The 22,253-nt window shown below is 42.0% G+C and overlaps 2 protein-coding genes across 2 annotated transcripts in view; both read left to right on the forward strand.

Moving 5' to 3' along the window:
• Positions 1-7,398: 7,398 nt before the first annotated feature.
• LOC311118141 (NLR family CARD domain-containing protein 3-like) lies at positions 7,399-22,156 on the forward strand. Its single transcript, XM_084193005.1, has 10 exons — positions 7,399-7,483; positions 11,208-11,306; positions 11,939-12,055; positions 15,161-15,245; positions 15,375-15,603; positions 15,988-17,752; positions 18,041-18,214; positions 19,215-19,388; positions 20,928-20,974; positions 21,566-22,156. Exons 2-10 carry the CDS (start codon positions 11,224-11,226, stop codon positions 22,090-22,092), a joined length of 3,201 nt encoding a protein of 1,066 aa, XP_084049131.1. The 5' UTR covers positions 7,399-7,483; positions 11,208-11,223; the 3' UTR covers positions 22,093-22,156.
• The window catches only part of LOC311118143 (uncharacterized protein), a gene marked incomplete at its 3' end in the record, with an annotated part of 64,598 nt that continues 57,207 nt past the window's right edge, over positions 14,863-22,253 (forward strand). Inside the window, exon 1 of the mRNA XM_084193006.1 lies at positions 14,863-14,934. The remainder of the gene's footprint in view (positions 14,935-22,253) is intronic.

The raw sequence follows: 22,253 nt of genomic DNA on the forward strand, positions 1-22,253 counted from the left end.
GATATGATGGAGAGAGACACCAGACAAGACACAGAGACAGCAACAGAAGAATAGGATATGATGGAGAGAGACACCAGACAAGACACAGAGACAGCAACAGAAGAATATGATATGATGGAGAGAGACACCAGACAAGACACAGAGACAGCAACAGAATAATAGGATATGATGGAGAGAGACACCAGACAAGACACAGAGACAGCAACAGAAGAATAGGATATGATGGAGAGAGACACCAGACAAGACGAGAGACGTCAATAGACGACACAGAGAAAGTGATGGAGAGAGACACCAGACAAGACACAGAGAAAGCAACAGAAGAATTGGATATGATGGAGAGAGACACCAGACAAGATGAAAGACATCAATAGAGGGAGAGAGGAGCTGCTACCCCTGGGGAGAGAGAAGCTGCTACCCCTGGGGAGAGAGGAGCTTTTACCCCTGGGGAGAGAGGAGCTGCTACCCCTGGGGAGAGAGGAGCTTTTACCCCTGGGGAGAGAGGAGCTGCTACCCCTGGGGAGAGAGGAGCTGTTACCCTTGGGGAGAGAGGAGCTGTTACCCCTGGGGAGAGAGGAGCTGTTACCCCTGGGGAGAGAGGAGCTGTTACCCCTGGGGAGAGAGGAGCTGCTACCCCTGGGGAGAGAGGAGCTGTTACCCTTGGGGAGAGAGGAGCTGTTACCCCTGGGGAGAGAGGAGCTGCTACCCCTGGGGAGAGAGGAGCTGCTACCCCTGGGGAGAGAGGAGCTGCTACCCCTGGGGAGAGAGGAGCTGTTACCCCTGGGGAGATAGGAGCTGCAACGAAGAAAGACTGCGACCCTGCTCAGGAAGAGCTTATCGATTGGTGATTGTTGGGGCACGTTTGGCAGGAGCTTCAGTGATGTAAACTTCTCAACTTGCTGATGTTTCACAATATGCCATGGCCGTCTCAGTCACCAGGTCCCAACCCAATTGAAGACAACCATCAACAAAACACTAAATTATGGAATTTCATGTGGTAGAAGGATGTCACATCCCTCCAATAGAGTTCCAGACACTTTTATTTCTTTTTTTTCTTTTTTCAACCTTGACAATAAACATTTTAATGAACCACAATCACTTGATGTTTAGGGATGGCACACACATAGGGAGACAGTTTGCGTTCCTTCTCACATATGCACCTAGGAAGATGCAGTGTTTCTCAACCTGTCATTTTACATAATGTTGCAAGACACATACCATCAAATGAATCCATAGACTTTTGTCCATATTTACAGAAGGCTGTCATTTCACAAATTGTTCCTATATTGAAAGGACATAGGGAAAATAAAGTCAAACATTTCAATACATAACAAAATAATAAAAACAATCACAGCATTACTCAGTCTTAATGTATTTTAACCATATTAACCAGTTTAATCAAATTGTTTTCATTTGGAACACTAAATCAGAACTACATTTGGAGTTCCAGACACTTGTAGAATGTATGCCAAGGCACATTGGAAGAGCTATAAAGAGACAGGGAGTGGGAGAGAGAACAGGTAGAACCTGATATGGAAATGAGCAGAACAAACTAAAGGAACTTTCCACCACCGAATGATCATTCCAGACTCTACTTCTATTGAGAGACATATAAAAGGTAAGACGACGATTGTTATGATATTAATATAGTTGATGATATTGTTATGTGTATTAATATAGTTGATGATATTGTTATGTGTATTAATATAGTTGATGATATTGTTATGTGTATAATATAGTTTATGATATTGTTATGTGTATTAATATAGTTGATGATATTGTTATGTGTATTAATATAGTTGATGATATTGTTATGTGTATTAATATAGTTGATGATATTGTTATGTGTATTAATATAGTTGATGATATTGTTATGTGTATTCATATAGTTGATGATATTGTTATGTGTATTAATATAGTTGATGATATTGTTATGTGTATTAATATAGTTGATTATATGTTTTGTGGACAGTGTTATAATAGGCCTACTCTCCTTAACATGTTTTGGATATAAATTAGATGCGTGGGGTGAATTCGTTCTGTTTCCATCTGAGTGCCCCAGGGTGATCACTCCTACACTATCTAGAATCTAAAAGGGTTCTTTGGCTGTCCCCATAGGAGAACCCTTTGTAGAACCCTTTTTGGTCCTAGGTAGAACCCTTTTGGGTTCCATGAAGAATCCTTTCCACAGAGGGTTCTACATGGAAGCCAGAAGGGTTTTACCTGGAACCCAAAAGCGTTCTCCTGTGGGGACAGCCAGAGGACCCTTTTGGAACTCTTTTTTCTAAGAGTGTACTGTATCATAGGTCTATAGACTTGTCTTCTCAAAACAGGCTTAAAACACAACAAGCAACAACATTTTCTCTTTCTAATCTACTGTTAACTCTTTTCACTCAGGAAGGTATTTCGTGAGAAAGAGAGACAAATAAATACAGTGGAAAGACTAACAACAACTTACACTTCCTCGAAACAGGTTGTGTGTGTTCATTAGTGCCCACCGTAGCAAAACGTTTGGCAACAGAAACCGTTTAGGTCACGTTGGACAGCGTTTGGAGTAAACTGTTTATGCAACATTTTAAAACTGTTGGCTGCGGAGTCAACTAATGAACACGACCCAGGTTGTAGCCTACAACTCGGCTGTTGATGCCTGCCTCATGCTGAAACCTGTATGTAGCCTGAGGGGTGGACTATGATGCAAGCTAGATATACTGGTTAAAACCGATTTGTAGGTGATCAATCCTGCTACTGATAACCACTGTGAACTGATCTGAACCGGTTTAGGCTGGTCATCTAGGATATGTAGGCTATAGCTGAGGTATAGACCTCCATCTGCATATCACTAACAAACCACTATTATATATTATAACCTAGCCTACTTTACATAATATAAATCTCTTACTTGTTGCAAAAAACCTTTCTGTACGGATCTGATCCCCCTCAGATCAATCATGTCCATTTTAGCCCTTCTGTCTACATTCTCAGATACGTTTAGAAAAGAACAGATTGAAAGAAATAGTCTACTTTTAATAAATACACATTAGCCTGAGAGAGTGGAAGGGCTGAGAGGAATGTGGCCTTGTGTTGCTGCACTGTCTATAACTACCTAAACAAACAGTAACAGGGAGATGAGGTGAAAGATATCAGTCACGACTACATGTTGTTACAGGCTTTGGTATTTCCATTTATATTTTGAGGTTGGATGTTAGCATGTTGGCTGCACCTCTTGGCGCCACCTCAATAGACAGTATGCTTATGCCTGTGCTGGCTTGTCATCTCTTTAGTCAGAAGGGTTCCATCTGTTATGTGATATTGAAGAGCAGCTGGTCCAGTGTTCTGGTTGGCCTTAGAGATGTTAGAAGACTGGCACCTCTTTGTAGCTCTGCTTCTTTAAGTTGATGAACAAAGTTTTTCTGTCTTGTATCTCCCAGGGTTTGGTCTGGTTTGGTTTGGTTTGGTTTGGTTTGGTTTGGTCTGGTTTGGTCTGGTTTGGTTTGGTCTGGTTTGGTCTGGTTTGGTTTGGTCTGGTTTGGTCTGGTTTGGTCTGGTTTGTGTGGTCTGGTTTGGTCTGGTTTGGTCTGGTTTGGTTTGGTTTGGTTTGAAAGAAATAGTCTACTTTTAATAAATACACATTAGCCTGAGAGAGTGGAAGGGCTGAGAGGAATGTGGCCTTGTGTTGCTGCACTGTCTATAACTACCTAAACAAACAGTAACAGGGAGATGAGGTGAAAAATATCAGTCACGACTACATGTTGTTACAGGCTTTGGTATTTCCATTTATATTTTGAGGTTGGACGTTAGCACGTTGGCCGCACCTCTTGGCGCCACCTCAATAGACAGTATGCTTATGCCTGTGCTGGCTTGTCATCTCTTTAGTCAGAAGGGTTCCATCTGTTATGTGATATTGAAGAGCAGCTGGCCCAGTGTTCTGGTTGGCCTTAGAGATGTTAGAAGACTGGCACCTCTTTGTAGCTCTGCTTCTTTAAGTTGATGAACAAAGTCTTTCTGTCTTGTATCTCCCAGGGTTTGGTCTGGTTTGGTTTGGTTTGGTCTGGTTTGGTTTGGTTTGGTCTGGTTTGGTCTGGTTTGGTTTGGTCTGGTTTGGTCTGGTTTGGTCTGGTTTGGTTTGGTTTGGTTTGGTCTGGTCTGGTTTGGTCTGGTTTGGTCTGGTTTGGTTTGGTCTGGTTTGGTTTGGTTTGGTTTGGTCTGGTCTGGTTTGGTCTGGTTTGGTTTGGTCTGGTCTGGTTTGGTCTGGTTTGGTTTGGTCTGGTTTGGTTTGGTCTGGTTTGGTTTGGTCTGGTCTGGTCTGGTCTGATTTGGTCTGGTCTGGTTTGGTCTGGTTTGGTTTGGTTTGGTCTGGTTTGCTCCACTTGTTTTTTTACTCCATATTGTAAGTTGGAGGGGTTTTATTTCAGATGTCCTCGTCTGGAGCCACTTCAATGGGCACTCATGGTGGGTGTCTTTTAGGTACCACTTTCTTGTTGCTAGTCAACATTCAGTGGACACTAGGGATTGGACGATTAATACCGGAGGTCTGATGCGCCGTTGCAGTTTTCAAAGCACTACTGATTCGACACAACGTATCAATGCTTGTTTCAAAGTAACAATACTACGTGATGATGACGGTCGAAGCTTCTGTGAAATCAAACTGTCCACTTAGGAAGCAACACTGATTGACAATACATTTAACATGCTGTTGTGCAAATGGAATAGAAAACAGGTGGAAATTATAGGCAATTAGCAAGACACCCCCAATAAAGGACTGGTTTTGCAGGTGGTGACCACAGACCACTTCTCAGATCCTATGCTTCCTGGCTGATGTTTTGGTCACTTTTGAATGCTGATGAAAGCAGGTTCAGACTGAGCACATGTGACAGACGTGACGGAGTCTGGAGACGCTGTGGAGAACGTTCTGCTGCCTGCAACATCCTCCTTTGGCGGTGGGTCAGTCATGGTGTGGGGTGGCATTTCTTTGGGGGGCCGCACAGTCCTCCATGTGCTCGTCAGAACGCACGGCCGGACGTGTGAGTAGTCGACTTCCCGTTCGGAGGGGGCAGTGTGAGACACATTCCAATTCCCACCATGTGGGTTAACCCTATTGGTGCGATGCGTAGGGTGTTTGCCTTTCTCACCATCGACCTGGGTTCTCTTCCCTGCCCTGTTTGATACACTACTGATGTCATAGACTACCTGTTGAACACAGAGACACTATAATATGAGCGAAAGGATTTGAGGATAATATCAGTTAGTGTTGATTTAGAGTTGTCTTCTGGGTTCAGCCTTCTAGCTTCCTTTATCAATTGGGTGAAATATAACAAATGTATGGTCTCAGAGTTTGGAGATAACCAGTCCCAGTTTAAATCACTATGACAACCATTTCATTATTTCCCCAGAGCAGCAAGGGAATCTAGAGACTCAACTTTTGCTAAATCAACAAATCACCTTTATTCACCAAGTACATTTAAACATATATATGTAGGATCCTAATTTGAGCCAGTTTGCTACAGCAGGATAATATTCCTGCAGCAACAGGAAATGTGAATTATTACGTGGATCATAATTAATGTAAATCTTTGTATGGTTGATATATTCTTCATAAGAAAAAACCTAGTCTGAAATTTCAAAGTGGAAATTAGAAACTTCAGAAGCTTTTTTAAACCTCAAATACATTTCCTGCATTGCATGGAAGTTATTCTGCAGTGGGGGGTGATCAAATTAAGATCCTTTACTCAGAATTTTACTTGGTGATATGGTGCTGCTAGTGATAGACAACATTTAGAGACAGAATACAGACAGAGGAGTTTACACAAAGTTTACGTACAACATTATACACACATAGCTAGAGTGAGCATTGAGCTATAAGAGAATGAGCAGTGGATATACACATTTATAAAACAGGTGGGTCTAATCCTGAATGCTGATTGGTTAAAACCGCATACCAGCCGGTGTCTATTCCACAAATTACCACCGGCTAAATCTATGACATTAAATGCCTATATATTCTGTTCCATCTGACTGCCCAATCCACTGTCTCATCAGCCCAGACAGGCAATTTATACAGTTGATCTCCACTATAAAAAGCATCTAGACATTATCTCACATTTATTTTAGACTAACATTTAGTTTTCAACAGCGGAGGTTTCTGGCTGTCTGTCTCTCCGACATTTGCAACATCGGCTTCTTCTCTTAAATATGTCCATTATATGAAATCCAATTTTTTTAAAATTTAAATTACAGGTTGTAATGCAACAAAATAGGAAACATGCCAAGGGGGATGAATACTTTTGCAAGGCACTGTATTTGCACAGTTTGCTTAACAAAACCCGTGCCAATATATCTTCCAAACACCGGCTTCTCAGGCATTATCACTTAAATACAGTACAGTGGATATACAGTTGATTTACTTAAATATATCTAAGAGAGATGAACAGAGTGCTAATGCAGTATTGTTCAGTTATTTAGTGTACAGTTCAGAGATGGCTTGATGTGGTGAGCAGCATAGAGTACATAGTCCTTTAGTCTCTATGGACCAGATGGTAGTGTACAGTTCAGAGATGGCTTGATGTGGTGTGCAGCATAGAGTGTATAGTCCTTTAGTCTCTATGGACCAGATGGTAGTGTACAGTTCAGAGATGGCTTGATGTGGTGTGCAGCATAGAGTGCATAGTCCTTTAGTCTCTATGGGCCAGATGGTAGTGTACAGTTCAGAGATGGCTTGATGTGGTGTGCAGCATAGAGTACATAGTCCTTTAGTCTCTATGGACCAGATGGTAGTGTACAGTTCAGAGATGGCTTGATGTGGTGTGCAGCGTAGAGGGCATAGTCCTTTAGTCTCTATGGACCAGATGGTAGTGTACAGTTCAGAGATGGCTTGATGTGGTGTGCAGTATAGAGTGTATAGTCCTTTAGTCTCTATGGACCAGATGGCCAGTTGGTCAGGAACACAGCATGGGGAAAGAAACTGTTCAGATGGGGGTCTATAACATCCAATCACATAGGTTTACAGCAGCTGACAGTTGCAACATCATTGCTAATAATGCAAACTGCCTTGGTTTAGATAACGACAAGCTCTGTACAGATGTAGGATCTTAATTTAATCAACCTGTTGCAGGAGAACTAAAACTTGTTGTGTATTTGAGGGTTAAAAAGTCTTCGGAAGTTTGTAATTTCCACTTTTCCACCTTTCCCTTTTGAAAAATGTCAATTCATTATAATCCACATAATAATTAAAATGTTGTGTTGCTTCAGGATTATTTTCCTGCTGTAGCAAACGGGCTCAAATTAAGATCCTACATCTGTAGCAATATACCTGTCTTTAATGTACATGGCTATATTAGGAGGACAGGATTCTCTTTACACCATTGTTTCTTGACCATTTGACATATTTTATTTACTGTTGTTTAGGCTGGTTGAATGAGTTCCCTATGAGAGGCTACGTCATCTGCAAGAAAACAGGCGGCCGCACCAATTTCCTCATATGAAATTAAAAGTAAGTGTGTAGCCTACGCACTTACAAAATGGCTGTTGAAACTGTGAGAAACATTTCTCGGCAACATAAAAATTAGGGTAAATGTGTTGATTTGAAGGAAAGACGGAAAGACTCTGGTAAGTCTAGGCTACATAGAACTATTATATTAGAAAGTTAGGTTGTTTACAGACATTCAATAGTCAGAGTAAGTTTGATATATGATCACTTATCATGCTGACCAACCTGATGGTCTCTGTTGGAAATGTGAAACATGTCATGCCAAGGCTACATGCTCTGTCCTGCTACTGGTAGGTCTATAACGTTATGGGAACTGATCTGAACAGGTTTAGGCTGGTCATCTAGGATATGTAGGCTATAGCTGAGGTATAGACCTCCATCTGTATCAGGACTAGGCTCCTGCTACTGTTAGGTCTATAACGTTATGGGAACTGATCTGAACAGGTTTAGGCTGGTCATCTAGGATATGTAGGCTATAGCTGAGTTATAGACCTCCATCTGCATATCACTAACAAACCGCTATTATATACTCAACAAAAAAAGAAACGTCCTCTCACTGTCAACTGCGTTTGTTTTTAGCAAATTTAACATATGTAAATATTTGTGTGAACATAACAAGATTCAACAACTGAGACATAAACTGAACAAGTTCCAAAGAAATTGAAAAATGTGTCCCTGAACAAAAGGGGGATCAAAATCAAAAGTAACAGTCAGTATCTGGTGTGGCCACCAGCTGCATTAAGTACTGCAATGCATCTCCTCCTCATGGACTACACCAGATTTGCCAGTTCTTGCTGTGAGATGTTACCCCAGTCTTCCACCAAGGCACCTGCAAGTTCCCAGACATTTCTGGGGGGATTGGCCCTAGCCCTCACCCTCCGATCCAACAGATCCCAGACGTGCTCAATGGGATTGTGATCCGGGCTCTTCGCTGGCCATGGCAGAACACTGACATTCCTGTCTTGCAGGAAATCACGCACAGAACGGGCAGTATGGCTGGTGGCATTGTCATGCTGGAGGGTCATGTCAGGATGAGCCTGCTGGAAGGGTACCACATGAGGGAGGAGGATGTCTTCCCTGTAACACACAGTGTTGAGATTGCCTGCAATGACAACAAGCTCAGTCCGATGATGCTGTGACACACCGCCCCAGACCATGACGGACCCTCCACCTCCAAATCGATCCCGCTCCAGAGTACAGGCCTCGGTGTAACGCTCATTCCTTCTACGATAAACGTGAATCCGACCATCACCCCTGGTGAGACAAAACCGCGACTCATCAGTGAAGAGCACTTTTTGCCAGTCCTGTCTGGTCCAGCGACGGTGTGTTTGTGCCCATATGTGACGTTGTTGCCGGTGATGTCTGGTGAGGACCTGCCTTACAACAGGCCTACAAGCCCTCAGTCCAGCCTCTCTCAGCCTATTGCGGACAGTCTGAGCATTGATGGAGGGATTGTGCTTTCCTGGTGCTTTCCTGTGCAGTTGTTGTTGCCATCCTGTACCTGTCCCGCAGGTGTCAGGTTCGGATGTACCGATCCTGTGCAGGTGTTGTTACACGTGGTCTGCCACTGCGAGGATGATCAGCTGTCCATCCTGTCTCCCTGTAGCGCTGTCTTAGCCGTCTCACAGTACGGACATTGCAATTTATTGCCCTGGCCACATCTGCAGTCCTAATGCCTCCTTGCAGCATGCCTAAGGCACGTTCACGCAGATGAGCAAGGACCCTGGGCATCTTTCTTTTGGTGTTTTTCAGAGTCAGTAGAAAGGCCTCTTTAGTGTCCAAAGTTTTCATAACAGTGAACTTAATTGCCTACCGTCTGTAAGCTGTTAGTGTCTCATCGACCGTTCCACAGGTGCATGTTCATTAATTGTTTATGGTTCATTGAACAAGCATAGAAAACAGTGTTTAAACCCTTTACGATGAAGATATGTGAAGTTATTTGGATTTTTGCGAATTATCTTTGAAAGACAGGGTCCTGAAAAAGGGACGTTTCTTTTTTTGCTGAGTTTATATTATAACCTAGCCTACTTTACATAACATAACATCTCTTCCTTGTTGCAAAAAAGACTTTATGAATGTATCAATGATTTCCCCTCAGATCAATCATGCCCGTTTTAGCCCTTCTGTCTACATTCTCAGATTGAAAGACAATAAATAGCCTACTTGCAATGCTGCAAGGCAAACACAGCGTTCCATTGGAAATGAATGTACTTCTGGTACCAAAATGCAATAACGCAGTCGGTGTGTTCAAAGCGTTACTGATCTCAGATTTTTTATTAATAGATTTTAGATGTATATGAAAATGTGTTTTTTTCGCAAAACGCTATATATCCAAATGTTTAGCTGGAATGGGATCCTGTATATTTGACTGTGATATGTGGTTGTCTCACTTAGCTATTTTAAGATAAATGCACTTAATCCACATAATAATTTGACCCAGTTTATCATAGCAGAAAGATTATCCTGGAGCAACAGGAAATGTGAATTAGTATGTGGATAATAATTCATTAAAAATTTTTGTTAGGGCAAATCAAGTCTTTTAAAAGCTAAAATACACTACAAGTCACTCTGGGCCCGGTTTCCCGATAGCGATGGAATTTAGGTTTACCAGTGTTTTAATGGTCGCTATGGTGAATGAAAACACAACCGTGGGACAAATGAGTGACACCTTTCTGAAGATGTAACATGCATTTCCCACGCACCACGCAGAGAGAACGGTCCATTTAAAATTAATTCATTCTTCCCTCACCCTTTGCCCTGCAAGTGTCCACTCATCATACGTCATGATACGTCATCAGAAGTGTCCACTTAACTTGAGGGCTGAGGGGAGAGGGAGTCTTTGAAGTGTTTGAAACGCTGCCATGGAGAGTTTTTGAAGTAACATTACCACATGATCAATGACGTATAAAAGCTTTGTTTAATCTCGTGCTTTTTCAAACCATGTGTTGCAAAATGCGAGAGATCTCACTGATTTCTCCCTGGTACCGGTGCTTTTTTCAAAGCAAAGTCTTTTTCTAACACTGACCTCTACTGGACACCTTATTTACACATTTAGTTTGATGTCTTCCAGTTTGTAGCCCCTGAATGGTAGCTCAGCAGGTAGAGACGGGGATTTGGATCAGACATCAACATAGGCACAAGATTGAATCCCTGCTATAGTTGAACAATTATTTTTTGTTGAACCACACAATCTTCCCATTGTTGTTTAAATAATGTGTTTTATTTAGTGTAGCCTATAATAATATTATGTCTTTAGTGTCCTAAATAATACCACATATACATCGTTTTTGAAAACATAGTGAACCTGGAGGCAAAAAGCGAACCCCACATTATAACTAAATGTTGTTTATTAGCACTCAAATCTATCAAGGGGATTTTCGGCACAATTTGGTGAAAGCCCCAAAGCGTTCAGAAAGCCTCTGATTCCTATCACTAGTGGACACCCCCATGAGTGTCTTTCAGAACCCCTCCTAAAACCACCTGTTTCGTTTTGGTTGTTGTTAGTGACTCTTTGTTAGTTCCTTCTTCTGTTTGAGAGACAATGTTTTATTTGTTGTCGAGGAATGTAACAATGTTCATGTGATTAAATTAAATCACCTGAATGTTTGGATATGTCTGTTGGTAAAAAAATTATTTCTAAGAGATCATGAGTAAAAGAGAACAATTGACATTCTAGAATGAGTTGCCACTGTGTTAACCACAACCAACATGCTGCATCTCTGTTTAGGGGTCAGTGGTCTAAAATGAGTCTCTCTGGGGAGAGAGAGAAAGGGGGCCCTGCCTCTAAAATGAGTCTCTCTGGGGAACATGACACCAACGCTAAGAGGTGAGATTACAATTTTATGAAGAATTTATTATGTTTATTTCTAAAATAAATAGCTATCTTAAGATGAATGCACTTACTGTAAATCACTCTGGATAAGAGCATCTGCTAAATCAGGAGTTCTCAATCCGGGGTCAGTGGAGGTACTGCAGGGGTTCTGCAGCACCCTGACTGGACTCGTTGCAATGGAAGACATTTGATAGAATTTTCACGACACGACCACTTTGCCTACTCTTCATTATTGCCTAAAATAATGGAATGCATATTTTTTTAACCAATTCTGATGGTTGTTACAAGCGGAATTTTGACAATATTACCATTATAACAACACACTCTTCACACCCGTTTAACAACTCTAAATAGCTTTGGCAAAAAAAAACATTTGTCTCTCTGAAATGAAGCCATTAAGTGATCGATTTTACACAAACACATGTCTGTCATTGAACAACACCATGCCATGATTAGCTAGTGAGAAAACACAACCATTTATTTGATAATTTCTTTAAACAATAGAAGCTTTTACGAACATTTCTGAAAATGGATATATAGCATTTTAGAATGAAACTCTTGTTATGTTTCCAAATCTGAGCTCAGAGTAGATGAGAGATGTAATGTTTGTCTCTGTTGTGTTGAAGTCCAATCAAGCAGGAGAGACCAGCCTCCCCTGTACCCAGCTGTGTGTCCATGAAGAGTGACTGGTCTATTGAACAACCTCTAAACTTTAGAGAGGGAGACTTTTCTACTGAACTAAGGTAAGAAGACTCATGGGTCATGGTCAGTGAGTTAAACAACACTGTCTCTAGTCATTTCTCCTCTCCCATTTTCCCATTTATTTTGGTTGTTTTCATAATCCATAGGCTAAACCTTTTTTCCATTTTCATAGTCCTGAAACAATATTAAACAAACACAACATTCCCTCTCTGTGTGTGTGTGTGTGTGTTGTTTGTGTGTGTATGTTTGTGTGTTTGTGTGTGTGTGTGTGTGTGTGTGTGTGTGTGTGTGTGTGTGTGTGTGTGTGTGTGTGTGTGTTTCTGTCAGTGAGTGAGTGTGTGTGCACTCCCTGGATGAGGAGATGTAATCTCTATCCTGATTGCCTAGTCACTTTTACCCCTACCTACATGTACATATTACCTCAACTACCTGGTACCCCTGCACGTTGACTCAGTACTGGTACTCCTTGTATATAGTCTAGTTATTACCTCAACTACCTGGTACCCCTGCACATTGACTCAGTACTGGTACTCCATATAGGCTCATTATTACCTCAACTACCTGGTACCCCTGCACATTGACTCAGTACTGGTACTCCTTGTATATAGTCTAGTTATTACCTCAACTACCTGGTACCCCTGCACATTGACTCAGTACTGGTACTCCTTGTATATAGTCTAGTTATTACCTCAACTACCTGGTACCCTGCACATTGACTCAGTACTGGTACTCCTTGTATATAGTCTAGTTATTACCTCAAATACCTGGTACCCCTGTACATTGACTCAGTACTGGTACTCCTTGTGTATAGTCTAGTTATTACCTCAACTACCTGGTACCCCTGCACATTGACTCAGTACTGGTACTCCTTGTATATAGTCTAGTTATTACCTCAACTACCTGGTACTCCTGCACATTGACTCAGTACTGGTACTCCTTGTATATAGTCTAGTTATTACCTCAACTACCTGGTACCCCTGCACATTGACTCAGTACTGGTACTCCTTGTATATAGTCTAGTTATTACCTCAACTACCTGGTACCCCTGCACATTGACTCGGTACTGGTACTCCTTGTATATAGTCTAGTTATTACCTCAACTACCTGGTACCCCTGCACATTGACTCAGTACTGGTACTCCTTGTATATAGTCTAGTTATTACCTCAACTACCTGGTACCCCTGCACATTGACTCAGTACTGGTACTCCTTATAGTCTCATTATTGTTATTGTATTATGTTACTATTTCCTTTTTTTATTTAGCTAATTTTTGTTACTTTTTAACTCTGCATTGTTGGGAAAGGGCTCTTAAGTAAGCATTTCACGGTAAAGTGTACCACTGTTGTATTCGGCGCATGTGAGAAATACAATTTGATTTGATTTGAAGCTCATGCGCAGAAATACGTCATTGGGTCTAATGGTCATCTTGTGCCAAAATGCACAGGTGCAGGCCGTCAAATCAAAGGCACTCCTTTCATATAAAGTTATTTATGACTAACATGAAAATGTGTCAGTTTGTTAAACTACTTAAGACAGAACATTTTCTAAATTAACAACTAAGGAAGTCATTTTTACCTCTCATTGACTTCTCAAACCCAAACCCTGGCCTGGTCTGCTTCATATGTATTCCCAGAAGACATTTTTTACATCAGCAGTTGTCACAAAGTGCTTATATAGAAACCCAGTCTAAAACCACAAAGAGCAAGCAATGCAGATGTAGAAGCACGGTGGCTAGGAAAAACTCCCTAGAAAGGCAGAAACCTAGGAAGAAACAGCAGGTTCGGGACAAGGTCGCACGTCCGGTGAACAGGTCAGAGTTCCAGATCCGCAGGCAGACCAGTAGAAACTGGATCAGCAGCATGACAAGGTATCACGTCCGGTGGAGCATGTATCGATACTGATAGGATCGGAAGAAGGGGAGCGCTGCTCTCGGATCAGTTTTCTCCACTCAAATCTTATCTTATAATTAATTCACAATACTGATGACAGATCAGCTCCTAGAGAGATATTACCACCTACGGCTGCAAATATTGAGGCTGCTAATTCTAAATCACAGATTTGGCACATCATTGTTCACATGTTAGGCTACACATCATGAAATATATTGAGACAAATTACAGACCGTAGTCTACAAGTAGCAAAATAGAACTCAATTGATTGAACAAGAAATGTATTTCAATATGATTGAAATAGGCCTATAGCCTACTGTTTATATTTTAATGCAGTCATCTCGGTTATCATTTGAAGCAAATTTGTATAAGTCCCTTATTTGAATCAATTGCAAAGACATTGGCAACTTTGTATTTGTAGTCAACTTTGTTCTGAAGTTATCGGCGGTCACAGAGAGACGGATAAACCATGTGATTCTATGTTTAGCGGAAATCTTCTGTGTATAAAGTGATGCGGGAGGGCAAAAAAAGCATCTAACGACGCACTTGGCTGTTCTACAAGTGGTCTGAGGCAGGTGTTAGAATATGAACGTTTTCAAGTGCAACGTTAATAACGATGGTTTTGGGAAACAGCTCAGAGATTTTACAATGCTCCTACGAAGATTCTAATGATGAACTTGGCCTTAAAATGCTTTTGGGAATGAGAAAGAGTGACCGGTCTATGGAACAACCTATACGGTTTAGAGAGGGAGACTTTTCTACTGAACAAAGGTAAGAAGAACTCATGGGTCATGGTCAGTGGGTTAAACAACACTGTCTCTAGTCATTTCTCCTCTCCCATTTTCCCATTTATTTTTGTTGTTTTCATAATCCATAGGCTAATACTTTTTTCCATGTTCATAGTCCTAAAACCATATTAAACCAACACAACATTCCCTCCCTGTGTGTGTGTGTGTGTGTGTGTGTGTGTGTGTGTGTGTGTGTGTGTGTGTGTGTGTGTGTGTGTGTGTGTGTGTTGAGTGTGTGTGTGTGTGTGTGTGTGTGTGTGTGTGTGTGTGTCTGTGTGTGTGTGTGTGTGTGTGTGTGTGTGTGTGTGTGTGTGTGTGTGTATGTGTGTGTGTGTGTGTGTGTGTGTGTGTGTGTGTGTGTGTGTGTGTGTGTGTGTGTGTGTGTGTGTGTGTGTGTGTGTGTGTGTGTGTGTGTGTGTGTGTGTGCACTCCCTGGATGAGGAGATGTAATCTCATGTTTTGTCCACAGAAACCAACAGGAGAGATCAGAGTCAGAGATTTTCAGTGGTCAGTCTTCCCAGAGTCATCAAACAGACCTGGACTCCATATTCAGTGTATGTGGTCCTGCTATGTACATTTGTTTTTGTTTACCTCAAGTAAAGTTGATCTGTCAATCATTCATTCATGTGTTAATGAGAAAGCATTTAGTCTCTTGCTTAACTTATTTACTTGATTTATTTCAGTTGCTTGAAGAGAATATTATGACATTTGTGAAGAAGGAGCTGAAGATTTTCAAGAGGATTCTTAGTCCAGAACTCACAGAAGGATTTGAGAGTCAGAAGCAGGATAAGGAAGTGGTGGATGCTGAAGATGAGAAGCAGGAGAGCAGTGCCAGAGAGGGGGCTCTGAAGATCACACTGCACATCCTGAGGAAAATGAACCAGAAGGAGCTTGCTTACACACTGGAGAAAAGTAAGAGCTGTCTGCCTCATGTTGAATGCTGTTTTAGAACATTTAAAAGCTGTAGCTAAAGTAGCTGTGTAACTAAATGATATTGTAGCAGCCTTAACACAACACCTAGTGACCTCGTCAAGTAGCAGCAGGGATGTGTTGTGTTGATTAATTTATAGAGAGAGAGAGAGAGAGAGAGAGAGAGAGAACATTAATGATACCATCAGTAATACCAATAATGATATAAATCAGTCACACCAGTGTGTAATGCATTATGAAAACATTTACAGATTTATACAGTCAGTTAAGAGAATAAATGATTATAATTTAAAACTTTATAACAGTCCTACAATACTGTAGGCATTAAAACAGATGTAATATTAATATCCTCTGTGTTATTTCTAGATTCAGATGAGCTTGGTGTGATTTGCCAACGTGAACTCAAATCTAATCTAAAGAAGAAGTTTCAATGTGTATTTGAGGGGATCGCTAAACAAGGAAACCCAACACTTCTCAATAAGATCTACACAGAGCTCTACATCACAGAGGGTGGAACAGGAGAGGTCAATAATGAACATGAGCTGAGACAGATTGAGACAACAACCAGGAAACAAGCAAGACCAGAGACTGCAGTCAAATGTAACGACATCTTCAAACCCTTAACTGGACAAGACAAACTTATCAGAACTGTGCTGACAAAGGGAGTCGCTGGCATTGGAAAAACAGTCTCTGTGCAGAAGTTCATTCTGGACTGGGCTGAAGGAAAAGCAAATCAGGATGTCCAATTTGTATTTTCATTCCCTTTTCGGGAGCTGAATTTGATGAAAAAGGAAAAACACACTTTGATTGAACTTCTCAATCACTTCTCAATGGAAACCAAAGAAGCAAGAATCTCCAACTACGACAAGTACAAAGTTCTGTTCATCTTTGATGGTCTGGATGAGTGCCGACTGCCCCTAGACTTCCAGAAGAACAAGATCTGCTGTGACGTCACAAAGTCAACCTCAGTGGATGTTCTGCTGACAAATCTCATCAAGGGAAATCTGCTTCCCTCTGCTCTCCTCTGGATAACTACCCGACCTGCAGCAGCCAATCAGATCCCTTCAGGGTGTGTTGACCAGGTGACAGAGGTGCGAGGGTTCAATGACCCACAGAAGGAGGAGTACTTCAGGAAGAGATTCAACGATGACCACCTGGCCAGCAGAATCATCTCACACATAAAGACATCAAGGAGCCTCCACATCATGTGCCACATTCCAGTCTTCTGTTGGATTTCTGCAACAGTCCTTGAACACATGTTGAGTACAGACAAGACAGAAGAGATGCCCAAAACTCTGACTGAGATGTTCATACACCTTCTGGAGTTTCATACCAAACAGAAGAATGAAAAGTATCTTGGGAAAGAAGAGACAGGTCCACACTGGAATAAAGAGAGCATTCTGTCACTGGGAAAACTGGCTTTTCAACAGCTTGTTGAGGGCAATCTGATGTTCTATGAAGAAGACCTGAAAGAGGCTGGCATTGATGTCAATGACGCATCAGTGTACTCAGGATTGTGCACACAGATCTTTAAAGAGGAATGTGGGCTGTACCAGGACAAGGTGTACTGCTTTGTGCATCTGAGCATTCAGGAGTTTCTGGCTGCTGTATTTGTGTTCCTCTCATTCATCAACAACAATGAGAATCTAATGGCCGAACCTCAAGTTACTGAAGTTACTGTCTACAAGAGTGCTGTGGATAAAGCCTTACAAAGGGAGACAGGAAACCTGGACCTGTTCCTCCGCTTCCTTCTGGGCCTCTCACTGGAGTCCAATCAGAAGCACTTACGAGGTCTACTGACAAAGACAAGAAGCAGCTCACAGAGCCATGAAGAAACAGTCAAGTACATCAAGGAGAAGATCAGGGAGAATCCCTCTCCAGAGAGGTGCATCAATCTGTTCCACTGTCTGAATGAACTGAATGACCATTCTCTAGTGGAGGAGATCCAAAGCTTCCTGCGATCAGGAAGTCTCTCAGAAGCCAAACTGTCACCTGCACAGTGGTCAGCTCTGGTCTTTGTGTTGCTGACTTCAGAAAAGGAGCTGGATGTGTTTGACCTGAAGAAATACTCCAGATCAGAGGAAGGTCTTCTGAGGCTGCTGCCAGTGGTCAAAGCCTCCAGAGCTGCTCTGTGAGTACATAAAATGACATTTAAGTACTAATCATCAGGAAGAAATATTCAGTTTAGAGAAAAATATATATTATAATATGTATATAATATATTATATTATATTGAAAAACTTACTGAATCAGTGCATTGGTGTTCACATTAGTATAACGATATGACCATGCAATTCTAGGAGACGGAAGATGAATCTATATGTTGTTTAAGAGAAGAAACCAAATGCATCTGCCATTGTCCTTCTACACTACTGGTGTTAAATTAACAGTGTGTGAAATCATGATGATCTCTTTGCAGGCTGTCAGGCTGTGGACTCACAAAGAAATGCTGTGCTTCTCTGGTCTCAGCTCTGAAGTCAAACCCCTCACACCTGAGAGAGCTGGACCTGAGTAACAATGACCTGACGGATTCAGGAGTGAAGCTGCTCTCTGCTGGACTGGGGAATCCCCACTGTAAACTGGAGACTCTGAGGTCAGTATTCCTGTAGTTGGTCAACAAGTGATAACTGTTCACCAGATCCACATGTGTTTACCAGGCACACATAGTCCACACCATATGTGTTTGGACAGTGAAGCTTACAGTTTTACATTTGGTGCTATGCTCCAGCATTTTGGATTTCAGATTGAATGTTTCATTATAGAATGCCACCTTTTATTTGATGTTAATAATTGGTAATGGTGAGAGGTTAGTATGTTTTGTTGTAGCCTCTGTAACTTTCTCACTCATTATTATTAATGATTCATTCATGATCTTTCCCAATCATGGCATCATCAGGATTAATTTAGTAGTGTTTAGAAACATGTTATCTACTCACTTAGAAAGAAAATAAATTCATCCAGTCATCATCCACCATTCAGTTACTATTGGGCAAAACATAACCCAAAACACAACCAAAACAATCTGCAAATGCAAGTTTGGGACCAAAAACTAAACTTTTGACTACTTTAATACACTATAAGTGAATTGGTCAGAATACTTGTGACTTCTTCAAATAGGGGGACTAGATACATAAAGTGCTTTCATTTCTAAACGGTGAAACAGATATGTATTAAAATACCCTCAAATAACAGGTGACATTATATACTGTCACCTCATATGAAACATTTGATCTCAAATCCAAAATGTTGGAGTATAGAGCCACATTTAAAATCTTATCTTCACTGTCAAAATAGATACGGTGTGGACTGTATACTCAATACAATCTAAATCTGATACCTCACTGTCTGTCATTTGACTGATACTGCTTTTTAAACTGCTCTGGTCAGTCTACTCAAATATTCGTACTATACATGTTTCTATCTACAAGCAATATTATGATAATTTCTAGTAATGATACATTAATTCATTTATGAATAGATATGGCAGGTTTCAGGACACTGATGTATCTGAATATGTTTAAAAAAATATACTGCCACTATTTTCACCACCAAAGAATAGCAGTGTGGTTTAAATATGATTTGATTCTTTGCAGGCTGTCAGGCTGTCTAGTCACAGAGGAAGGCTGTGCTTCTCTGGTCTCAGCTCTGAAGTCAAACCCCTCACACCTGAGAGAGCTGGACCTGAGCTACAATCACCCAGGAGACTCAGGAGTCAGACTGCTCTCTGCTGGACTGGAGGATCCACACTGCAGACTGGAGAAACTCAAGTATGTAGAGGGTTTATGTCAATGTTCATATCAGACATGTTGGAGTTATCAGGCTAGTTAAGACAAACATTCTTACCACCACTTGGACTAAGTTATATAAAGACTGTGTGTGTGTGTGTGTGTGTGTGTGTGTGTGTGTGTGTGTGTGTGTGTCTGTGTGTGTGTCCAATGTGTGTGTGTGTGTGTGTGTGTGTGTGTGTGTGTGTGTGTGTGTGTGTGTGTGTGTGTGTGTGTCTGTGTGTGTGTGTGTCCAGTGTGTGTGTGTGTGTGTGTGTGTGTGTGTGTGTGTGTGTGTGTGTGTGTGTGTGTGTGTCCAGTGTGTGTGTGTGTCCAGTGTGTGTACTGATACACGTGCACACACACACACACACTGGACACACATACACACTGGACACACACACACACACACACACACACACACACACACACACACACTGTAAACACACACACAGGACACATACACACAAAGGACACACACACACACAAAGGACGCACACACACACATACACACACTGGACAAACACACACACTGGACACACAAGACTCACACTGGACACACACACACACACTAGACACAAACACACACACTAGACATACACACACACACTGGACACACACACAATGGACACACACACACTGGACAAACACACACACACACACACACACACACTGGACACACACACAAACACTGGACACACACGCACACACACACACTGGTCACACACACACACACACATACACACACACACACTGGACACAAACCGGACACACACACAAACACAAAAACACACTGGACACAACACACACACTGGACACACACAAACACACAGACTTACTCACACTGGACACACAGACACACACACACACACACAAACTGGACATACAAACACAAACACTGGACACACACATACACTGGACACACACACAAACACTAGACACACACACACACACACTAGACATACACTAGACATACACACACACTGGACACACATTCACACAGTGGAAAAACAAACACACACACACTCTGGACCCACACACTTACACTGGACACACACACACTGGACACACACACACACACACTGGACAAACACACTGAACACACACACACACACACACACACTGGACACACACACACATACTGGACACACAAACACACACACTTGACATACACACACACACACTGGACAGACACCGGACACACACACACTGGACACTCACACACACACACACACACACACACTGGACACACACTGAACACACACTGGACACAAACAGTGGACTCACACACACACACACACACACTTGGACAAATGTATATACTGACTGTTTGTGTGTGTGTGTGTGTGTGTGTGTGTGTGTGTGTGTGTGTGTGTGTGTGTGTGTGTGTGTGTGTGTGTGTGTGTGTGTGTGTGTGTGTGTGTGTGTGTGTGTGTGTGTGTGTGTGTGTGTGTGTGTGTGTGTGTGTGTGTGTGTGTGTGAGTGTGTGTGAGTTCAGGTGTTTCCCTCAATGACTGTCTGTTCTTCTGCTTACCGCTACAGTGTGGAACATGGTGGAGAGAACAGAATGAAACCTGGAGTTAGAAAATGTGAGTGTTGACTGCTGTGAAGAATATGACTAAGAATAAGTCTTAATTCAAGTGAAGTCAAAGTCAAAGACCACCATCATTACTTACTTGGTCGTATTAAATATCAGCTGTAGTTCTACAGAAGCACAAATCAGGGACACCAAAGTTTACAAAGATTTGCTTTGACAATGTGTGTGTGTGTGTGTGGCGTGTTCCTGTGTGTGTTCAGGATGTGTGTGTGTGTGTTAAGGATGTGTGTGTGTGTGTCCAGTGTGTGTTTGTGTATGTTCAGTGTAAGTGTGTGTGTGTGTGTGTTCAGGATGTGTATGTGTGTCCAGTGTGTGTGTGTGTTTGTGTTTGTTCAGGATGTGTGTGTGTGTGTGTGTGTGTGTGTGTGTGTGTGTGTGTGTGTGTGTGTGTAATTAATGGGAATAAGTGTGTTTTATATTACCATACAGTATAACATATGATCATTCAACAAGTCTCAAGTTACCTTAACTTATCCTTTTGATACCTAGAAACATCTACATTAAATGAATTAGTGAAAAGTGAGTTAACATTCTAATGTGAATGATGATGATTTCTAATATTGTGTCTGGTTTCATCCATCAGATGTCTGTGATCTCACGCTGGACCCAAACACAGTAAACAGACGCCTCTCTCTGTCTGAGGAGAACAGAAAGGTGACACGTAGGAGAGAGGAGCAGCCGTATCCTGATCACACAGAGAGATTTCAGGGCTGTGGACAGGTGCTGTGTAGAGAGGGTCTGACTGGGCGCTGTTACTGGGAGGTAGAGAGGAGTGGGAGAGGGGCTGATATAGGAGTGACATATAAAGGAATCAGCAGGAGAGGAAGGGGCGGTGACTGTTTGATTGGATACAATGACAAGTCCTGGAGTCTGATCTGCACTGACAACCGTTACTCTGCCAGGCACAATAATAAGTCCACTACCATAGACGTCCCCTCCTCCAGCTCCCACAGAGTAGGTGTGTATCTGGACTGGCCTGCCGGCACTCTGTCCTTCTACAGAGTCTCCTCTGACACACTGACCCACCTGAACACATTCCACTCCACATTCACTGAGCCCCTCTATCCAGGGTTTTGGGTTTATGGTGTTGACTCCTCAGTGTCCCTGTAAATAATAACCATGGTAACACTGACACACACACACACACACACACACACACACACACACTGGACACAAACACACACACACACACACCGGACACACACACACACTGGACACACTCACACTGGACACACACACACACACACTAGACACACACACACTAGACACAC

Source organism: Coregonus lavaretus, assembly GCF_964263955.1.
Source record: "Coregonus lavaretus genome assembly, contig: HAP1_SCAFFOLD_834, whole genome shotgun sequence".
Lineage (NCBI taxonomy): Eukaryota > Metazoa > Chordata > Actinopteri > Salmoniformes > Salmonidae > Coregonus > Coregonus lavaretus.